The 15,201-nt window shown below is 53.5% G+C and overlaps 1 protein-coding gene across 4 annotated transcripts in view; it reads right to left on the reverse strand.

Moving 5' to 3' along the window:
- Window positions 1–15,201, reverse strand: part of Syngr1 (synaptogyrin 1) — a 26,325-nt gene continuing 11,124 nt past the window's right edge. Inside the window, exons 2-4 of one of the 4 annotated variants that reach the window (XM_048454751.3) lie at window positions 8,376–8,613; window positions 7,304–7,449; window positions 1–3,522 (exon numbers count right to left, since the gene is read on the reverse strand). In XM_048454751.3, the coding sequence (XP_048310708.1) occupies window positions 3,301–3,522; window positions 7,304–7,449; window positions 8,376–8,613 (606 nt within the window). In that variant the 3' untranslated portion in view covers window positions 1–3,300. Of the gene's footprint in view, window positions 3,523–4,119; window positions 4,685–5,369; window positions 6,137–7,303; window positions 7,450–8,375; window positions 8,614–15,201 lie in introns of those variants that run through there. The other 3 variants (XM_085678408.1, XM_048454752.3, XM_085678407.2) reach the window with 3 other exon arrangements.

Consider the following 15,201-nt stretch of genomic DNA (forward strand, 5'->3'; position numbering starts at 1 on the left):
TGAGTTGGAAGTCTTCACTTTATTACTATATCACCAGAAGTCACCACCTTCACTTGGTTCACCACGGATGGATGGATGTCATAGAGGAGGATGCCACAGGGCCACTGGATCCACTCTGGAGAGGCTTAACCAGGTGGGGGAGGGTCTAGAGCAGGGCCCAAGTTGGGGGGCCGCCCTTCACTGCACACACGCACGCACACACTCACAGATATATTGTGGAGCCTTATATTATACATCTTATATATAGAAAATATATATATTTATACTATACACAGGCAGTAACGCTGCGGGAGGGGCTGGGGCACCCAGACAAGAGCTGTGGGCACCAGGGGGCGGGAGTGTCAGGGCGGGGGTAGCACTAGGAGATGGTTAGCCCAGCCCATCCTCCAGAAACTCTGGGGACTCCTGCTCACACTCTCTAGAGATCACAGGGGTGGTGGATCAAGGTTAGGGGTGCCCCAGGGGTAACAAGTGGGATCTATTGGTTACATGGGAAAAGCCTGGAACCCCAAGAGTCTCTGAAGATCAAGAGTCATTAGGGGCAGATGGAGCAGAGACTGGTGCCAGTCCCCCTGGGGATTCGCCCCTTGATTGCTACATTCCAGGTAGATTGGGGGCCACCCAGGCGAGATGGCCTGTGACTGTGCAGACTATGTCATCGCAGAAGGCAGAAGATGGGGCTCCCAATCTCTCACTCTGTGCTTAACCTTGGATGAGACATGAGTCTCTTGAAAGACCCCTGCAACTATCAAGTCCTGTAGAATCCATGTTTCCCAGACCTTCTTTTGTGCTTGACAGGGAACAGGGAGCCCCAAGTCCATAGGGCCCAGCTGTGGGGGAGTGTCTCCATGGAGAGTGGGGGAGAGAAAAGCAGATGCAGTGGAGAGGGGAAGGAAACCAGGGTGCTGCTGGCCTTGGGTCCTACGAGGACTATGCTCTGTCCAAGGAGGCATGGGGCTGTGATCCCTCCCAAACCATTGAGTCAGAAGCCTGGGTCTGACTCAAATCCTCCTAGGCTTCTTGTCCGCTGTCTGACATTGCTACCATGATGGTGGCATGCATCTGGAAAAGGAGGGGGGTGCCTGCTGAGGTCCTAGCAGCCCAGCTCCTGGTCCCGCAAACTTCCGCAGCCTGAGGTCTAAGGTCGATGATAGACACCCAGGCTGGGCAGAGTTTAACCAGCACTCTGCCCTCTGCTTGGCATGGCCAGCTGCCTGTTGCTGCCTAGGGAGACACCGACGGGCCAGCCTCAGATCTCTATAGAGTTCACCAGCAGGAGTCGCAAAGGCCAGGACTTCTCATAGCCTCTTGGTGGCACTGAAACGTTCCTGTGGCCACTGTCTCCCCTCTGGTCTGAAACCAGTCAAGTCACCCAAGCTGTCCCTGCTCAACCCACCTGGTTGGGGCATGGGGCTGTACACAGAGCCCCTTCCCAGGTGTGGAAAATGGAAGGTAGCAACAGCCAGCTGTCACTCAGCTGCCTGGAGTCCTCTCCCAACACCGTGGCCCCCTACGGAACTTGGAGACCCCAGTTAGGATCCAATCTCCAATGCTAACTCTCTACACTCACAGAGACTCGATTTCCCCTTCTGCTCAGGAGGGGGCAGTGGTGCTCCTTCTATGCCTCTGAAGCGTTTGTCCCCTCGCTGGCTGTCTTCCTGAGACCTGCACTCATGCCAAGTCTCCTACCGTAATGGGCCTTGTACCTCTATGTAGTAGTTCACAGGCCCTTAGAGGACAGGCGCCACAGACATCCTCGGTGACAGCTCACCAACATAGGTACCAGAAGAGAAAACATGCCTGTCAGAGTCCTGTAGGGCACAGTGTGAGATGCTGAGGTCACCCATTGTGACCCGCAGCCCATTGCCCTGCTTCACAAGTAACCAGCTGGTGTATACCAGGCACACACAGGACGGTGGCATAGACACCCTCCCTCTGGGCTCTCTCTGTCACACAGAGGGAAGCACCTTTGTGAGAATGTGTCCTTGCTGTCTCTATAGGCCCCACCCACTCTCCTTTCTGTCTCTAGTATCTGAGATAACCTGCTATTTTCTTTCCTGTGGCCCGAGATCTCCCTGAGTCTATTCTCTCGTGTCTCACTTACGAGTCATCTGGGGCAGTGGGACCTTAGTTAGCTATGGCACTCAAACTGAACCTGTCATTGAAAGCTGTCCTGAACCCTGGCTGACCCAGACAAGCAGAGGAGAGTGTCCCAGGTGGTGACAAGGGTGGAGTCACCTGCTGAATGGGTGGAGTCAATGAACTCAGGCAGCAAGGCCAGCTCTACCACTAGCACAGGGACCTCGGGGGGGGGGGGGGGGGGAACAGGTCTCCACCCCAGCCTCCTGTCTACCCAGTCATGTGCACAGCAAGCCCAAGAGGCAGGGATGGCCACCGCTCCTTTGGGAGACTGCAAAGGAGGTTGCTGGCACACCCCAAAGAAGTTCCCTGTGGGGCATGTTGAGCATGGAGCAACACAAGGGGACAGGGGCAGGTCTGGGGAGCCCTCTAGAAGGCCAGGACTGAGGAGAGGACCTGAATGGAGGAAAGTAACTGGGGAAGAAGAGGCCCTTGGTTTGCAGCAGATCGTGTGTCTCGCTGGACTCAGGTCCTGAAGCAGCCCCACCCCCCCGAATTAGAGTAACACTGAGCGGCAAAGCCTAGGTGCAGGAATAGAAAGGCCGGCAGGAGCTCCGCAGATAGCCTACCTGGAGGCGGCCTGCCATCAGCTCCTTGAATGACCTTGGACAAAGTACTCTGACCTCTCAGACCTTGGTTCCCTCAACTATAAAATGCAGATGGCCGTGGCAGTTCCAGGAGGACCCACTGTTCCATACCAAGGACTCTGGGGATGATGGTCCCCATCCTGTGATTGACCACACTCACCTTGTGACTGAGTCCCTGAAGTCAAACTTGCCCGTCTCTGTCTGTCCTGCCTTTCCTGCACCTGGAGCAGGGCCTCCTCAGCCCACTGTCCCCCATCCCTCACTCCCCAGCTGAGCAAGGCCTGGCATACAGTAGGTGCTCAGCAAATGCTCAAGGACACAATGAATGACTGCAACCCCTGGGCCCCACCCTCTAGATCCCTGCTGGGCACACACTTGCACACACATGTAGACACACCCCACCTGGCTCCACCCCCCGACCCACCCCAGCTACACTGGGCCTCAGTGGAGTCACCTGGAGGCTGAGCAGGTGCTAGGCAGGGTCACCTGGGAGGGAGCAGGGTGCTTGAAAGGGGAGCTAGGATGAAGGGGCAGGGGCAGGGTAGGTGGTCACTGTCACCACCATCATGGGGGCTCAGTAGCCCTGTGACTGGTAACCCTGGGGCTCAGCATCGAAGGCGTTGGTTGGATGCTGGTAGGTGCCACCCATGCCAGCAGGGTCCGGCCCAGCACTGGGCTCCACGTAGGGTGCATAAGGCATGCTGGAGTCCTGGCTGGGATCCATGTAGTCCTGGGAGAAGAGGGCCGAGTCGGCGCCAATCTGGTACCGCTGGAAGGCCAGCACAGCCTGGCCCGCCTGGGATGGGGGCAGGCAGGGACGAGGACAGGTAGGAGGGATGGTTAAGAGAGAGACAGACAAGAGTATTGGGTTAGTAGAGGTTAGTTGACAGGATACAGATGGTTACAGATGTTCAAACCACCAAGCCTGACTAAGGGGAAGGACTGTTCACACAGCCAACCCTTCCGAGGCCCAGGACCACATCATCCAGCCATAAAAAACCTCAGAAGTCACCTGCCCCAAGTATCCCAAGCCAAGAAGACTCAGCCTCGGAGGGTTAAGATGGCCCAAAGGCCCACAGCCTGCTCCCAAACTGTGTTCTCAGGGGTGTTGTGTGAAATGGGAGGAAAAGCCTCCTAAAAAAGAACTCTTTGCATCTCCTAAAAGCCATCTTTTTGCTTCTCTTGCAGCTAGGCACAGTCATGTGGTTACTTTCTAGCCAATGGGGCACAACCACATTCCATGACCCACTGTCAGGTATAATGCCTGGAAAACAGATGTGAGAGCTGGCGCTTCAACGCTAAAAACGCACTAAAATGGACGATGGGTAAGAGCGAAGGATGTGTCTAATCGCTGAACGCATCCAGAGCCACTATGCCAGCCCCACACTATCTCTCCAGGTTTGAAATTTGTTTAAATTATTATTATTATTTGGAATTGAAATCACTTGCCACCAAAGCTAATTCCAGCTGAAACACACAGCCAGACAAGTCTGGGGAATGAACGAAGCAGTAAAACACGTCTCAGAACCACAGGACTCATCAGAACCTTGACTGCTTGATACATGTGGGGCCCTGTTTGTCTCAGCACAGAGTCCGGGAAAGGACTGCCTGCAGCTGCACGCAGAGAGAAGACAGGATGCTGACCACAGGGACCACTTCAAATCGGCTCTGCAATTCACAGAGAAAGCCTTCCCGAGACCTTTCCGGCCCATAGTCCTGGGTCATGGCTAGGAAGATGAAGGCAGAGAGGAGGAGTGCCGAGACTCAGCCCCAAAGCCAGAGGGCTCAAAAGCTCAGTCCCTGGCCTGTGTGGGACTGAGGAGTTGTCAGGGCTCTCTGGGGCAGTGGTGAGAGGGCAGGAAACAGAAGAGAAGTTATGGAGGCCAGGCTTTCCCTGTACTCCCTGGCTTCATGATGCTTGCAGAGGCGGGAAGCTGGAGCGATGACTCCCACGAATCCTTTCGAGAGAGAGAGAAAGAGAGAGGCCACCAGGTAGACCAGTGGTTCTCAACCTTTGGAGGTCACATGTCAGTTCTTTAAGTTAGAATTTATAACAGTAGCAAAATCACAGTCAAAAAGTATCAACAAAATAGGTCTATGGCTTGGGGGTTCACACTCTAATATAAGGAACTGTATTAGAGGGTCGCAGCATTGGGAAGGTTGAGAACCACTGCTCTAGAGACACTGGAGACTGTGTCTGTGGCCAATCTCCTGTCCCTGAGTCAATGCCTATGTTGGTCACCCAGTGCAAAGGGAGAAGGACCTGACCCAGCAATCACAAGAGAGAGACTGCTCTGTTCAGCTCTCTGGGACCTGTACTCCACATGATATCTCAGTGGGCAGCAGGCTGTCTGTACTTGCATGCTGCCAAGGCCTGCTGGCTCACTCTCTGCATTCAGCAACAGCAAGGCAGAAGCAATGCTCTGGAGTCCGCTTGCATCTACTGCATCCTCACTGCCTGCAGAGAGTGTAAGCTCTGGATGGGTGCTGTCCAGATTCTGGGGACCCAGAGGAGGCAGTGAGGAGGACCTAGAGGCCAAAGTCTTTTGAGAGAACAACTATTCACTAGAAGACCCACTCCCCTAGGAGAGTTTATGGGGATGCACCTGACTCAAGGAATGAATGAATGGGTGAACAAATGAATGAACAACAGAACTGACATTTATTGAGCATCCCTGTGCCAAGGCCTGTGCAGGCCCTTGTTCAGCCTGTTCAGCTGCCTGCCTGAAGAAGTTCATCCATTATCAGTCAGGCTAGGAAAATTGACCAAGATTCAGAGAGGTGCAAGAATTTGCTCTGGGTCACATAGCACAGGAAAGCTGAGCTGGGTCAAAGGTCCTCCAACTTTCCAGGCCAGCCCTCTGCAGGTAGTCAGAGGGCTACCTGTCCCAGGGGGACAGTAGATGGCCTTTCACACCACAATCGCAGACAGGTTATCACACTGTCCAAGCCCAGCCCCTTCCAGGGAGGCACTTCAGACCCTCTAAGAGGTCACCCCACTTTGTGGAAGGTCGGTTATCTTTCCCTCCCCAGTCTATAGGCTCCTGGGACCAGGGACCAGTCTAATCCACACAGGCACCAAACAGTTGCTCAATAAATGTTTAATGAAGGAGTGAACGTAAAGAATAAACCGAGGAAGTGATGCAGCATGAGTGAGCCAGCCCTGAGCCTAGCTGACTCCTCCAGCTAGCCTCATCCTGTCCTTCCTGTCCTAGCGGTCAGCCGTCTCCAGCACTGGGCCATTCCTGCACCTGAGCCCTGCTGGGGCCTGGACTCCTGCCCTTCAGGGGCTATGGCTGAGCTGAGGCGGGGAACAGTGTGTTGTAGTCCTCCTGGAAGGTAAGCTCCTTGAGTCTGCGGACGGCCAGGGCTGCAGTCAGGCTCTGCCGGAGAGAGCAGGGGTGAGGCCGCTGAGGAGGTGGAAGGGCAGAGCTGACTTAAGAAGGCCAGCTGTGGCCAGCAGCACCAGTCCTTCAGGTCCAGTCACTAAGTTCTGGTCAGCTCCGCCCATCTCAGTCAGAGGCCTACTCCCCTCCAGATACCTTCTTCCCAAATGATCCCTGGGGTCACCTTGACTGTTCTGCCCAGTCCTGAAGGCATCAACAGCTATGGTTACCAGGGCTGGTCTCCGGGAACCACAGAATTCTAGCTCCCAAAACTGGGGGCTGCAGATGCCCCAGAAAATGGGTGTTGGGGTCCTTTTAAAAAACAGAGGTCACTCCAGGGAGAGTGGGGACAGGGAAAAGGGAGCTGCTGAGACCCAACCTCTCAACAGGAGGGAGATTAAAGAAGGAGGAAATAGACATGACCTAGACCCACACAAAGAGGGGCTAGCCTTACTGTGCCATGGGGTCCTTGAGACCTTGGGCTAGCCCTGCAAAAAACAGGCTGCAGCAAATCCAGGACCTCCCACCAGATGTGATTCCCCACACCTGCAAGATTTCTAGCTTTGGAAACAGGGTTTCTCTGTACAAAAGCCCTGGAGCTCTGTAGACCAGGCTGACCTTGAACTCACAGAGATCCAGCTGCCTCTGCCTCCTAAATGCAGGGATTAAAGGCATGCGCCACTACCACCCAGTTTATTTTTTGTTCTTTTTAAGGAGTATTACTTTTAGGCTGGGTGTGGTGGAGCGAGTTCCAGGACAGCCAGGGCTACAGAGAGAAACCCTGTCTGAAAAACCAAAAATAGACAAACACACTGATACGTGACTGAGCCTCAGTTTCCCTGTTCGGAAAGCAGAGTCAATAGGAACCTTCCTGAAGTGGGGAGCCCCCGTGAACGAAGATTTGACATGAGCAAAGAAAACAAGGGAAGCAGCAAAGGCCCTGCCTGTGTGCAGAGACCACGGCAGGAGGACCCTGAGTTTAGGCCCAGTCTGGGCTGCACTGTGACGTTCACCTCACTACCCTAGGAAAGCTGCCACACAGCAAAGCAAGGGTCTGCCTTGTTCAGGGAGGCAGTGGGTGGTGCCGGAGCGAGGTTCCCGCCAGGAGGCAGAGCTCAGCCTACCTATTCAACAGGCCATAGCTTGGGGTGTGGCTAGAGCACATGGGGAGTCCACAGGCACCATACTCACCCAAGTGAAAATGGAGAAGAAAGAGAAGGCGATGGCGGCCCGGGCGGCATCCGTCCCTTCGTTCAGAGGGTTGTCCTGGGCCTTGGAGACTTGCCACTGGTTGGCCAGGAAGCAGAAACCCACGAACCAGAAGAAGGCCCAGAAGGCTGGAGTGTCCAGGGTCAGGCCAGATGTCAATGACACACACAGAGAAGGGGGAGAAAACAGGGTACCGAGGAACAGGGACACAGGTCAAGAGCATGCTCCCATGCTCCCCGACCCCCAAATGATGAGCAAGGAGGTGGAACAGAGAGAAGGAGCAGACTGGGAATGATGGAGTTGGGGTGGGTGGGGCACAGAGAAGGCAGGTCAAAGGCAAGTAGACGCACAGGGAAAACCATGGAGAGGGGAGGGGGAGGGCAGCCAGATCAGGGGCCTCTCTTAATGCCTGCCACATCCCTGGATGCCAAAGCAAGGAGCAGGATACAGCAGCCCTGCTCAGACTTCTGGAGAACTGGAACAAGGACAATAGTGACCGCACAGCCTACAGCCTGGACCTCCACTTCCCACATGTGCAGCTTCCAGAAGCCCCCCAAAAGGAGCCCCCCTGTAGCTGAGGTGTGTGGGCTGGGTAGAAGATCAAGATCCTCTGTGGGTACCCAGGGTCTCCCAAGAGCTGTCCAGGACAGAGCCTAGGCATGTGCCAGCCTATCCCTGAAAGGAGCTTCTGGGAAATCCATGGAAGCAAGGGAATGGTCACTTAGTCCTAGGTCTTTTTGGAAGGTCAAAGGGTCCCCAGTTCCTTTGGAAGCAGGGCCCACAGTCTCCTGCCCAAAGTGGCTACCAGGTTGACTCTGGGACTCTATGGGTGGGAGACCGGTAAAGGGAGGAAGTCTTGCTGAGGACCAAGGGAAGGAGGGATTGGTGATCTCCAGAGAAGGGTGCCGAAGGGCACTGAGACCAGAGCTGACTTGAGCTCCTCTCCTCATCAGCCGCAGCCCCTCATCTGTGGCTTCACTACCCACACTTCACGGGAGGGTGGAAGCGAAGACTCTTCACATGTTATTAAGGGGTACCATGCAAGCAGGCTCACCCGAGACACCGATGTCAGACAGCACAGCCTTCTTGCGATCTTTGACGCTGCTGATCTGCGGGAAGTACACGTCCAGAGCCAGGTAGAGCAGGCAGGTGAGGAACGCCAGCACTCCCACGGTCACGCCGTAGCTGCAGGCATTGGGGTTCCGGTTGTAGATGCAGAACTCCTCCTCCTCCTCTGAGCTGTTGAGGTAGCCCTCATTCACGATGGAGCCAAAGACCACAATGGAGAAAACCTGCAGGGCGGAGCAAGTGTGAGCACAGCCAGGCTCCCCCACCCTGTCAGCAAGGTAGGTGGGCCCAGAGAAGGAAGCGACTTGCTTGAGGTCACACAGCACAGGCAGCATCAATCACTTCCTAACACTGCTACAGAGCTTAAGGGCCTCTGACTGCTCATGCAACCCCTCCTACCACCTGACACCAAGGGTCCCCAGGGCTCCCTGCCAACTCCCCATCCTCCAGGTCAGTTTCTACAGTTCCTAGTACCCACCCAGCCCAGTATTGTGTCCCTCTCTGAACAGCCTAGATATGGCTGTTCTAGTCTGGTGTCTCGGGCCACGAGTCCTGGTCCTACCCCAGGTGAACAAAGTGAGAAGTCAAAAGCTCATAGCGGTAGCCATCCTGCCAGATACGTCCCACGAGCCACCTCACTCACGGTCTTAACAAACCCGAGTCACTTCAGCTGGACTGGCAGCTAGCTCAGGCCATAGTGATTCTGCCTCCTGCAGGCCACACCCCATGGTGGCTAGACCTGATACACAAACTGTGGTTATAAGGTATCTCAGAGCTGGGTGGTAGTGGCACTTGGGAGGCAGAGACAGGTAGATCTCTGAGTTCAAGGCCAGCCTGGTCTACAAAGCAAATTGCAGAACAGAGAAATCCTGTCTTGAACTCCCCCTCCAAAAAAAAAAAAAAAAAAAAAAAAAAAAGAGTCTGGGCTCATAAGGCCCCACCCTGCTCTGAGAAACTACAGGTGGTTGCTAGGGGAAGGGCAGCCATTTTCATCTTCCTCATGGTGTAACACTGGTGAACAGCCGTTGCCAGGTAAATGTTACCCCTACTGCGCTCATGACACAGGGCTGGAGAGCGGCTCAGCGGGTAAGAGTGCTTGCTACTCTTCCAGAGGACCCAGGTTCAGTTTCCAATACCCATTTCCGGTGGCTCATATCTCTCTGTAATTCCAGCTCCAGGGGATCTGCTGCTCTCTACAGGTCTCTGTGGGTACTGCACTCACATGGCATACAAAGACACAAATGCGCACACATAAATAAAACAGGAATAATCAAAGACATGACTGCAAGAGCTTGTTAGGAAGAGGGGTTTGGCGGGAGGGAGAATAACTGGGGGGAAATAATCAAAGTACATTATATAAGTTTGAAGTTACAAAAGGATAATTTAAGCGATGAGATTTTGCCTCTGGCTCCCACTTGGCTCCCTCTCTGGCCTCCTGTCCCTGCCTGCTCTACTGGAAGGAAGCTGCTGGGACAAGGGGCGGAGGAAAGTCTCTAGCTGATGGCCTGAAGGGAGCATCAGCAGCCCATGGAGTGGGGGTGGGTTAAAACCAGAACACATGCTTGTGAACACATCCACAGGAGAGCAAATGAGACCACAGCCCTGGCTGACCCCATGGCTTTAGCCAGTGAGAGACCTGAAGGCAACAGCACCCACCTTAGCAGAGTCCCGACCCACAGAAACTGAGGTAACCTGTGACTGTTTTAGGCAATACATTTGGGGGCAATGTATTATGTAGCAATGGCTAACCAATATATAATATCACCAGCAAATGTAGACAACTGCACATGTGTATGTGGAGGCTAGAAGTCAATGTCTGGGGGCTTCCTCTGCTTTTAGAAACAAGATCTCTCGTTAAACTTGGAGCTCACTGATTCAGCTAGACTGTCTGGCCAGTAAGCCCCAGAGATCTTGCCATCTCTGCCTATCCATCACTGCTATTACAGGCTCAGGCCACTGTGCCCAGCTTTTAGTTAACTATGAAGGCCTGAACTTGGGTCCTCATGTCTACATAGCAAGAACTTACCAAGTTCTTGCTTCTCAACCCCTACTTTACGTTTATTTAAAAATGTATTTTACAGCCAGGTGGCGGCCTTTAATCCCAGCACTTAGGAGGCAGAGGCAGAGGCAGGTGGATCTCTGTGAGTTCGAGGCCAGCTTGGTCTACAAGAGCTAGTTCCAGGACAGGCTCCAAAGCTACAGAGAGACCCTGTCTTGAAAAATTCCGCCCCCCCAAAAAATTATTTTACATGCATGGATAGTTGGTCTGTATACATGTGCAGTGCTCATGGAGGCCACAAGAGGGCGTCCGATTCCCCAAGACTGGATTCGCAAATGGTTGTGAGCCTCCATGTGGGTACAAAAAAACTATCCTTCCTTATCAACCAGGCATGCTCTCTGCCACAGTGGACACACCCAGGAGGGGTTGTAAGGCAGAGACATTGCGAAATAGGGGAAGAACCAAGAACCGTTCACACTGTTTTCTCGCATGTCTACCATCAGACAACAGTGGTCCCATTCATCTGCTGCCTCATGACATCCTCCAGGCATCAGCACACTGAGGTGTTTGAACTTTTTATTTTATGAATCTCCATTAAGTGGTGCCGCACTTTACAAGACACGAAAGGGTGCAGACCACAGCCATATACAGAAGACAGACAAAGTCGTGCTCAGGATTTATGCAGGTTTTTCCTGAGAAGAGAAAGAATAAGCTTGAGACCACTGGTCAGGACATGGAAGATCATGGCCTAAATGTATGTTGATGGAAGAATGAAAACAGAAACCACAGCCCTTCATAGGGTGGATTCTGATTCGGACAAAAAAAAAAAAAAGAAAAAGAAAAAGAAAAAGAAAAAGAAAAAAAGGAACAAAGTGCTGAGCTAAGTAATGAAACTAGACACAGGGCTAAGGGCAGCGTTCAGTGGCAGGTGTGTGCTTAGCATGCATGAGGTCCTGGGTTTGTTTTTTTTTTTTCGAGATAATGTTTCTGTGTAGCCATGGCTGTTCTGGAACTCACTTTGTAGATCAGGCTGGCCTTGAACTCATAAAGATCTACCTGTCAACAATACAATAGCTAAGGTAGCAAGACTGAGTCCAGGTTGGTGCTCAGGGAACAGGAGGGGAGTGGCCTAAGCCAGGGTTTCAAAGACACTGTTGGGGGCAGGCTCTAAGGGACAGTTGCCTGGACCAACTGCTATTCAGTTCCCTAGGCACAGCCATCTGGCTCTGGCAGCTGCAACCATCAAGACTGGGTCTCTAAGGGGAACCAAGCAGGGGGTCCTTGGAGAGGCCAGGAAAAAGGTGTTGGAGACATGAGTCCCCAGGAGGGTGAGGAGCAAGATCAAAACACCCTTGAAAACAAGAATGGGGCGGCCTGTGACCCCCATAACCAACAGCAGCAGGCTCCAGCTCTGGTCAGGCACTCACCACAAAATATAAGCTTCCTGATGCCTGAAACTTTGCAGAAAGGGACACTGAGGACACTAGGACCTTCTTGTGGGGAGTGACCCTTGGGATACAATCAGAGAATCCCTGCCTGGCCTTGGGTCTAGGGAATAACAACAGCCCAGGGCTCCCAATATACTCTGAGGCACAAAAGCCATGCATGCCAGGCCCACAGGGGACCACCCAGTGAGCGTAGGAAGCATGCTGGACCAATGTGTAACAAGGGGAATGCATGCTTAGGGTGACAACAGGTCCTGAAAAAGGTCAAGACGATGCATCAGTGGTCAGGGAAGAGCTCTGCAGCCGGACCCTTTGAGATGGACTGAGAAAGAGCCTGCATGGGTCAGCACCCATAATCCGGGCAGAGTAAGGGAAGCAGAGGCTGGAGGTGGACCAACGATATGGTGGGGGAGTGGGAGGGAGAGCAGCCGAAGCAGTGATCAGTGGGGTACAGGCCTGACGGACTGTGGGGTGGCCACTGTCTTCAGGTGCAATAAGCATGGGATTTGAAGGAGCTGGGTGACAAGGCCTGACTCACAGATCCTTTCCCACTGTCTCTGCTCCTTCTGATGTGTCCCCACCGGAAGATGGAAGATTGGAAGTTGGAAAAATCACTTTTGGGGTTCCTCTCTACCATCTGCATATATCCTGAGTATCGAGGTATAGAGGCCAACTGGGCACCAGCCCCATTCACTTCTGGGGGCTCTGCTCCCCTCAGCTATGTGCTTCACTTCCTTCCCCTGTCCCAGGCCCCTTTCTAGGTCTTCTTCCTTGGAGACTGTTCCTAGCACAGGTCCCACCCCAAACTTATGGCCTCTGTGACAGCTGCAGGGAAAGCACACACATCGCAGGGGTGCACTATTTGGGGAGCTGACTGTGTCACACACAGAGATCTGCACTGTGTCGGGGTGAGGCCCGAGAGGCCTCTTCCTAGAGGTCAGTAACTGCAACTCCTAAGCACCTCACGTTACCTACACCAAAACTACAAGGCAGCCAAGGTCCCTGTTCACACCAAAGGAGACAGATATGCAAGTGAGTTCTGAAATGTACCATGAAGAAGCATTAACTAGTATAAGAGGAGACAGCCCAGTGGCTGATGAGGTGACCGCTGAGTCAGGCAGCAGCAAAGACCCCAGCCTAATCGGTATCTCAAAAATGATGGCCCAGGGAGGAGCTACAAGCACAAAGTCCCTAGGGTGCAAACAAACTCATTGTGTTAAGAGGGAGGTAAGGGAAGTGACACAGAGCCGGAGGAAGACATCTGGGAATTAAGGTCACCAAGGTAAGCAAAGGCTGGTCCCCTGGGGTCAGGGTGGGTCCAGGAGCCAATTCGGACTCAGAAGCAGTTGAGGAACTGACTGACCTGATCTGACCTGGGTTTGCAAAGAACCAGTTGGTCAGCTCAGAGAGACTGCAGGGAGTTCCTGCAGAATCCAGGCTGGAAAGAGCCAGGGAGCAAACTGGGGTAGCTCAGGCTGCAGGAGTGGTGCAGCGTGCAGACCTGCTCAGGTCCCACACAGTGAAGGAGAATCCTGAACTCAAAGGTGAACCTGATGACAAACAGACAGAGGTGCACCTGAAAACACCCTACACCCTGCAGGCCCAGGCCTATGGATGGACAGACTGTCTTCAAGGACCTACCACCTCAGAAGGTCTCCAGAGCCGCCTACAGGATTCTCTCAGTCTCACCTGCAGTGCTGATCTAATTTCTCACCCGAGTGGGAAGCCCCAGAGCAGGGGACAGGGCCTCATGTGTCGCCGCCACTCGGCCTCTCACAGATGTGGAGAGAAGGGCGTACAGCGTGTACTGAGGTATGCTCAGCCCCACCAGACCGACAGACTCATTCCTATCTTAGGACTGTGCCTGGGGACTCCCAGGTCACCCAGGCTGCAGTGGAGCCAGCACTGGCATGCCAGACTCTCTGAATCCAGGGCTGGTGCCCTGTGCCAGGAAGCCTCCCTGGGTAGCTTGTTAAGGCCAGATCTGCAGAGACCGCAGGGAACACATAGCGTAAGCAGACACCAGAGAACCGGAAACTAAACCAGACGGAAACTCTATACGGATCCAGTGGAAGCCAGGATATGGGAAAACACATTGTGGTAGCTGGCTGCGCCGTGGGGAAGGGGAAACAGTTCTCACAAGCAGAGCCAGGGGCCAAAAAACAGCAGAGGACCCAGACAGGAGGCTAGGACCCAAGGGGGCTGCCTGACTGTGGCAGGTTCAGAATGAACCTCCTTCTATCCAACTAGCTGGAGAAAATGGCGAGGAAGGGATAGTGAGGTGGCTCAGCAGGTCTAAAAGGCCCATGTTGTCAAAGTCTGGAGTCCTGAGTTCTGTCCCGGGAGCCACACAGTGGAAAGAGAAATCTAAAGCTGTCCTCTGACCTCCACACGTGTGCTGTGGCGGACACTCCAGAACACAGGAAGAAAACAGAAAAGAAATGGCCAGGTAAACAGCGTGCCTCTGCCATGGGCTCCGCCCGCTTCTGAATCCATCCATTCTGTCTTTAGAAACAGTCCAGATGGTGCTTGGTGGAGACCCACAGACAACTCAGAAGAAAAACCAGATTAGAGAATTTCAGGATACTGGGCTGCTAAATTCAGAGGTGCAGAGCATCCAACACCCCAGAAGCCCTGAGCCTCTGGGACTCTTTTTTTTTTTTCTTTTTTTTTGATTTTTGAGACAGGGTTTCTCTGTAGTTTTTGGTGCCTGTCCTGGAACTAGCTCTTGTAGACCAGGCTGGCCTCGAACTCACAGAGATCCGCCTGCCTCTGCCTCCCGAGTGCTGGGATTAAAGGCGTGCGCCACCACCGCCCGGCGCCTCTGGGACTCCTGACCTCTGTGCCCTGTCAATCATCTGGAAGGGAAGAGCGCACAGCTGCAGGGTGCTGCAAATTCTGCACATGCAGCTCCCACTCCAAACACTGCTTCCTTCCTTCCTTTTTTCATCTAACAAATCAAGGCAATGCCGTCTCACTTTTGGAGACCCTATGAAGATGTGGTGACCCTGGCAACCTCCTTCTGGACACCTCCTTAGTGACTCTCCCCACCCTGATCTCAGGGGTTGGGATGTTTACTGTTTGTCTCCCCATGATACACTGTGCCAACCTGGAATTCCAGAGAGTCAGAAGCCAATAGAAAGTACCTCACAGATTTGACCATTAGTCTTCATCGAGACCCATATATCCCAACAAAGTAGCTGGTACCCAACAGGGAAGCTGAGGTTCAGCAGAAGGTGGGACATGGCCTCTGAACCAGCCTGTCCCTCCAGAGCACTCCAGGATAGAGCCAGCACCCAACTCACAACTGTTCCCAAAGGGGGGCAAATTCCAGACCGCAGTTCCAGGCCACCATGATAGACAGCCCT

The sequence above is a fragment of the Myodes glareolus genome, chromosome 19 (genome assembly GCF_982192425.1).
Source record: "Myodes glareolus chromosome 19, mMyoGla1.1, whole genome shotgun sequence".
NCBI classification, from domain to species: domain Eukaryota; kingdom Metazoa; phylum Chordata; class Mammalia; order Rodentia; family Cricetidae; genus Myodes; species Myodes glareolus.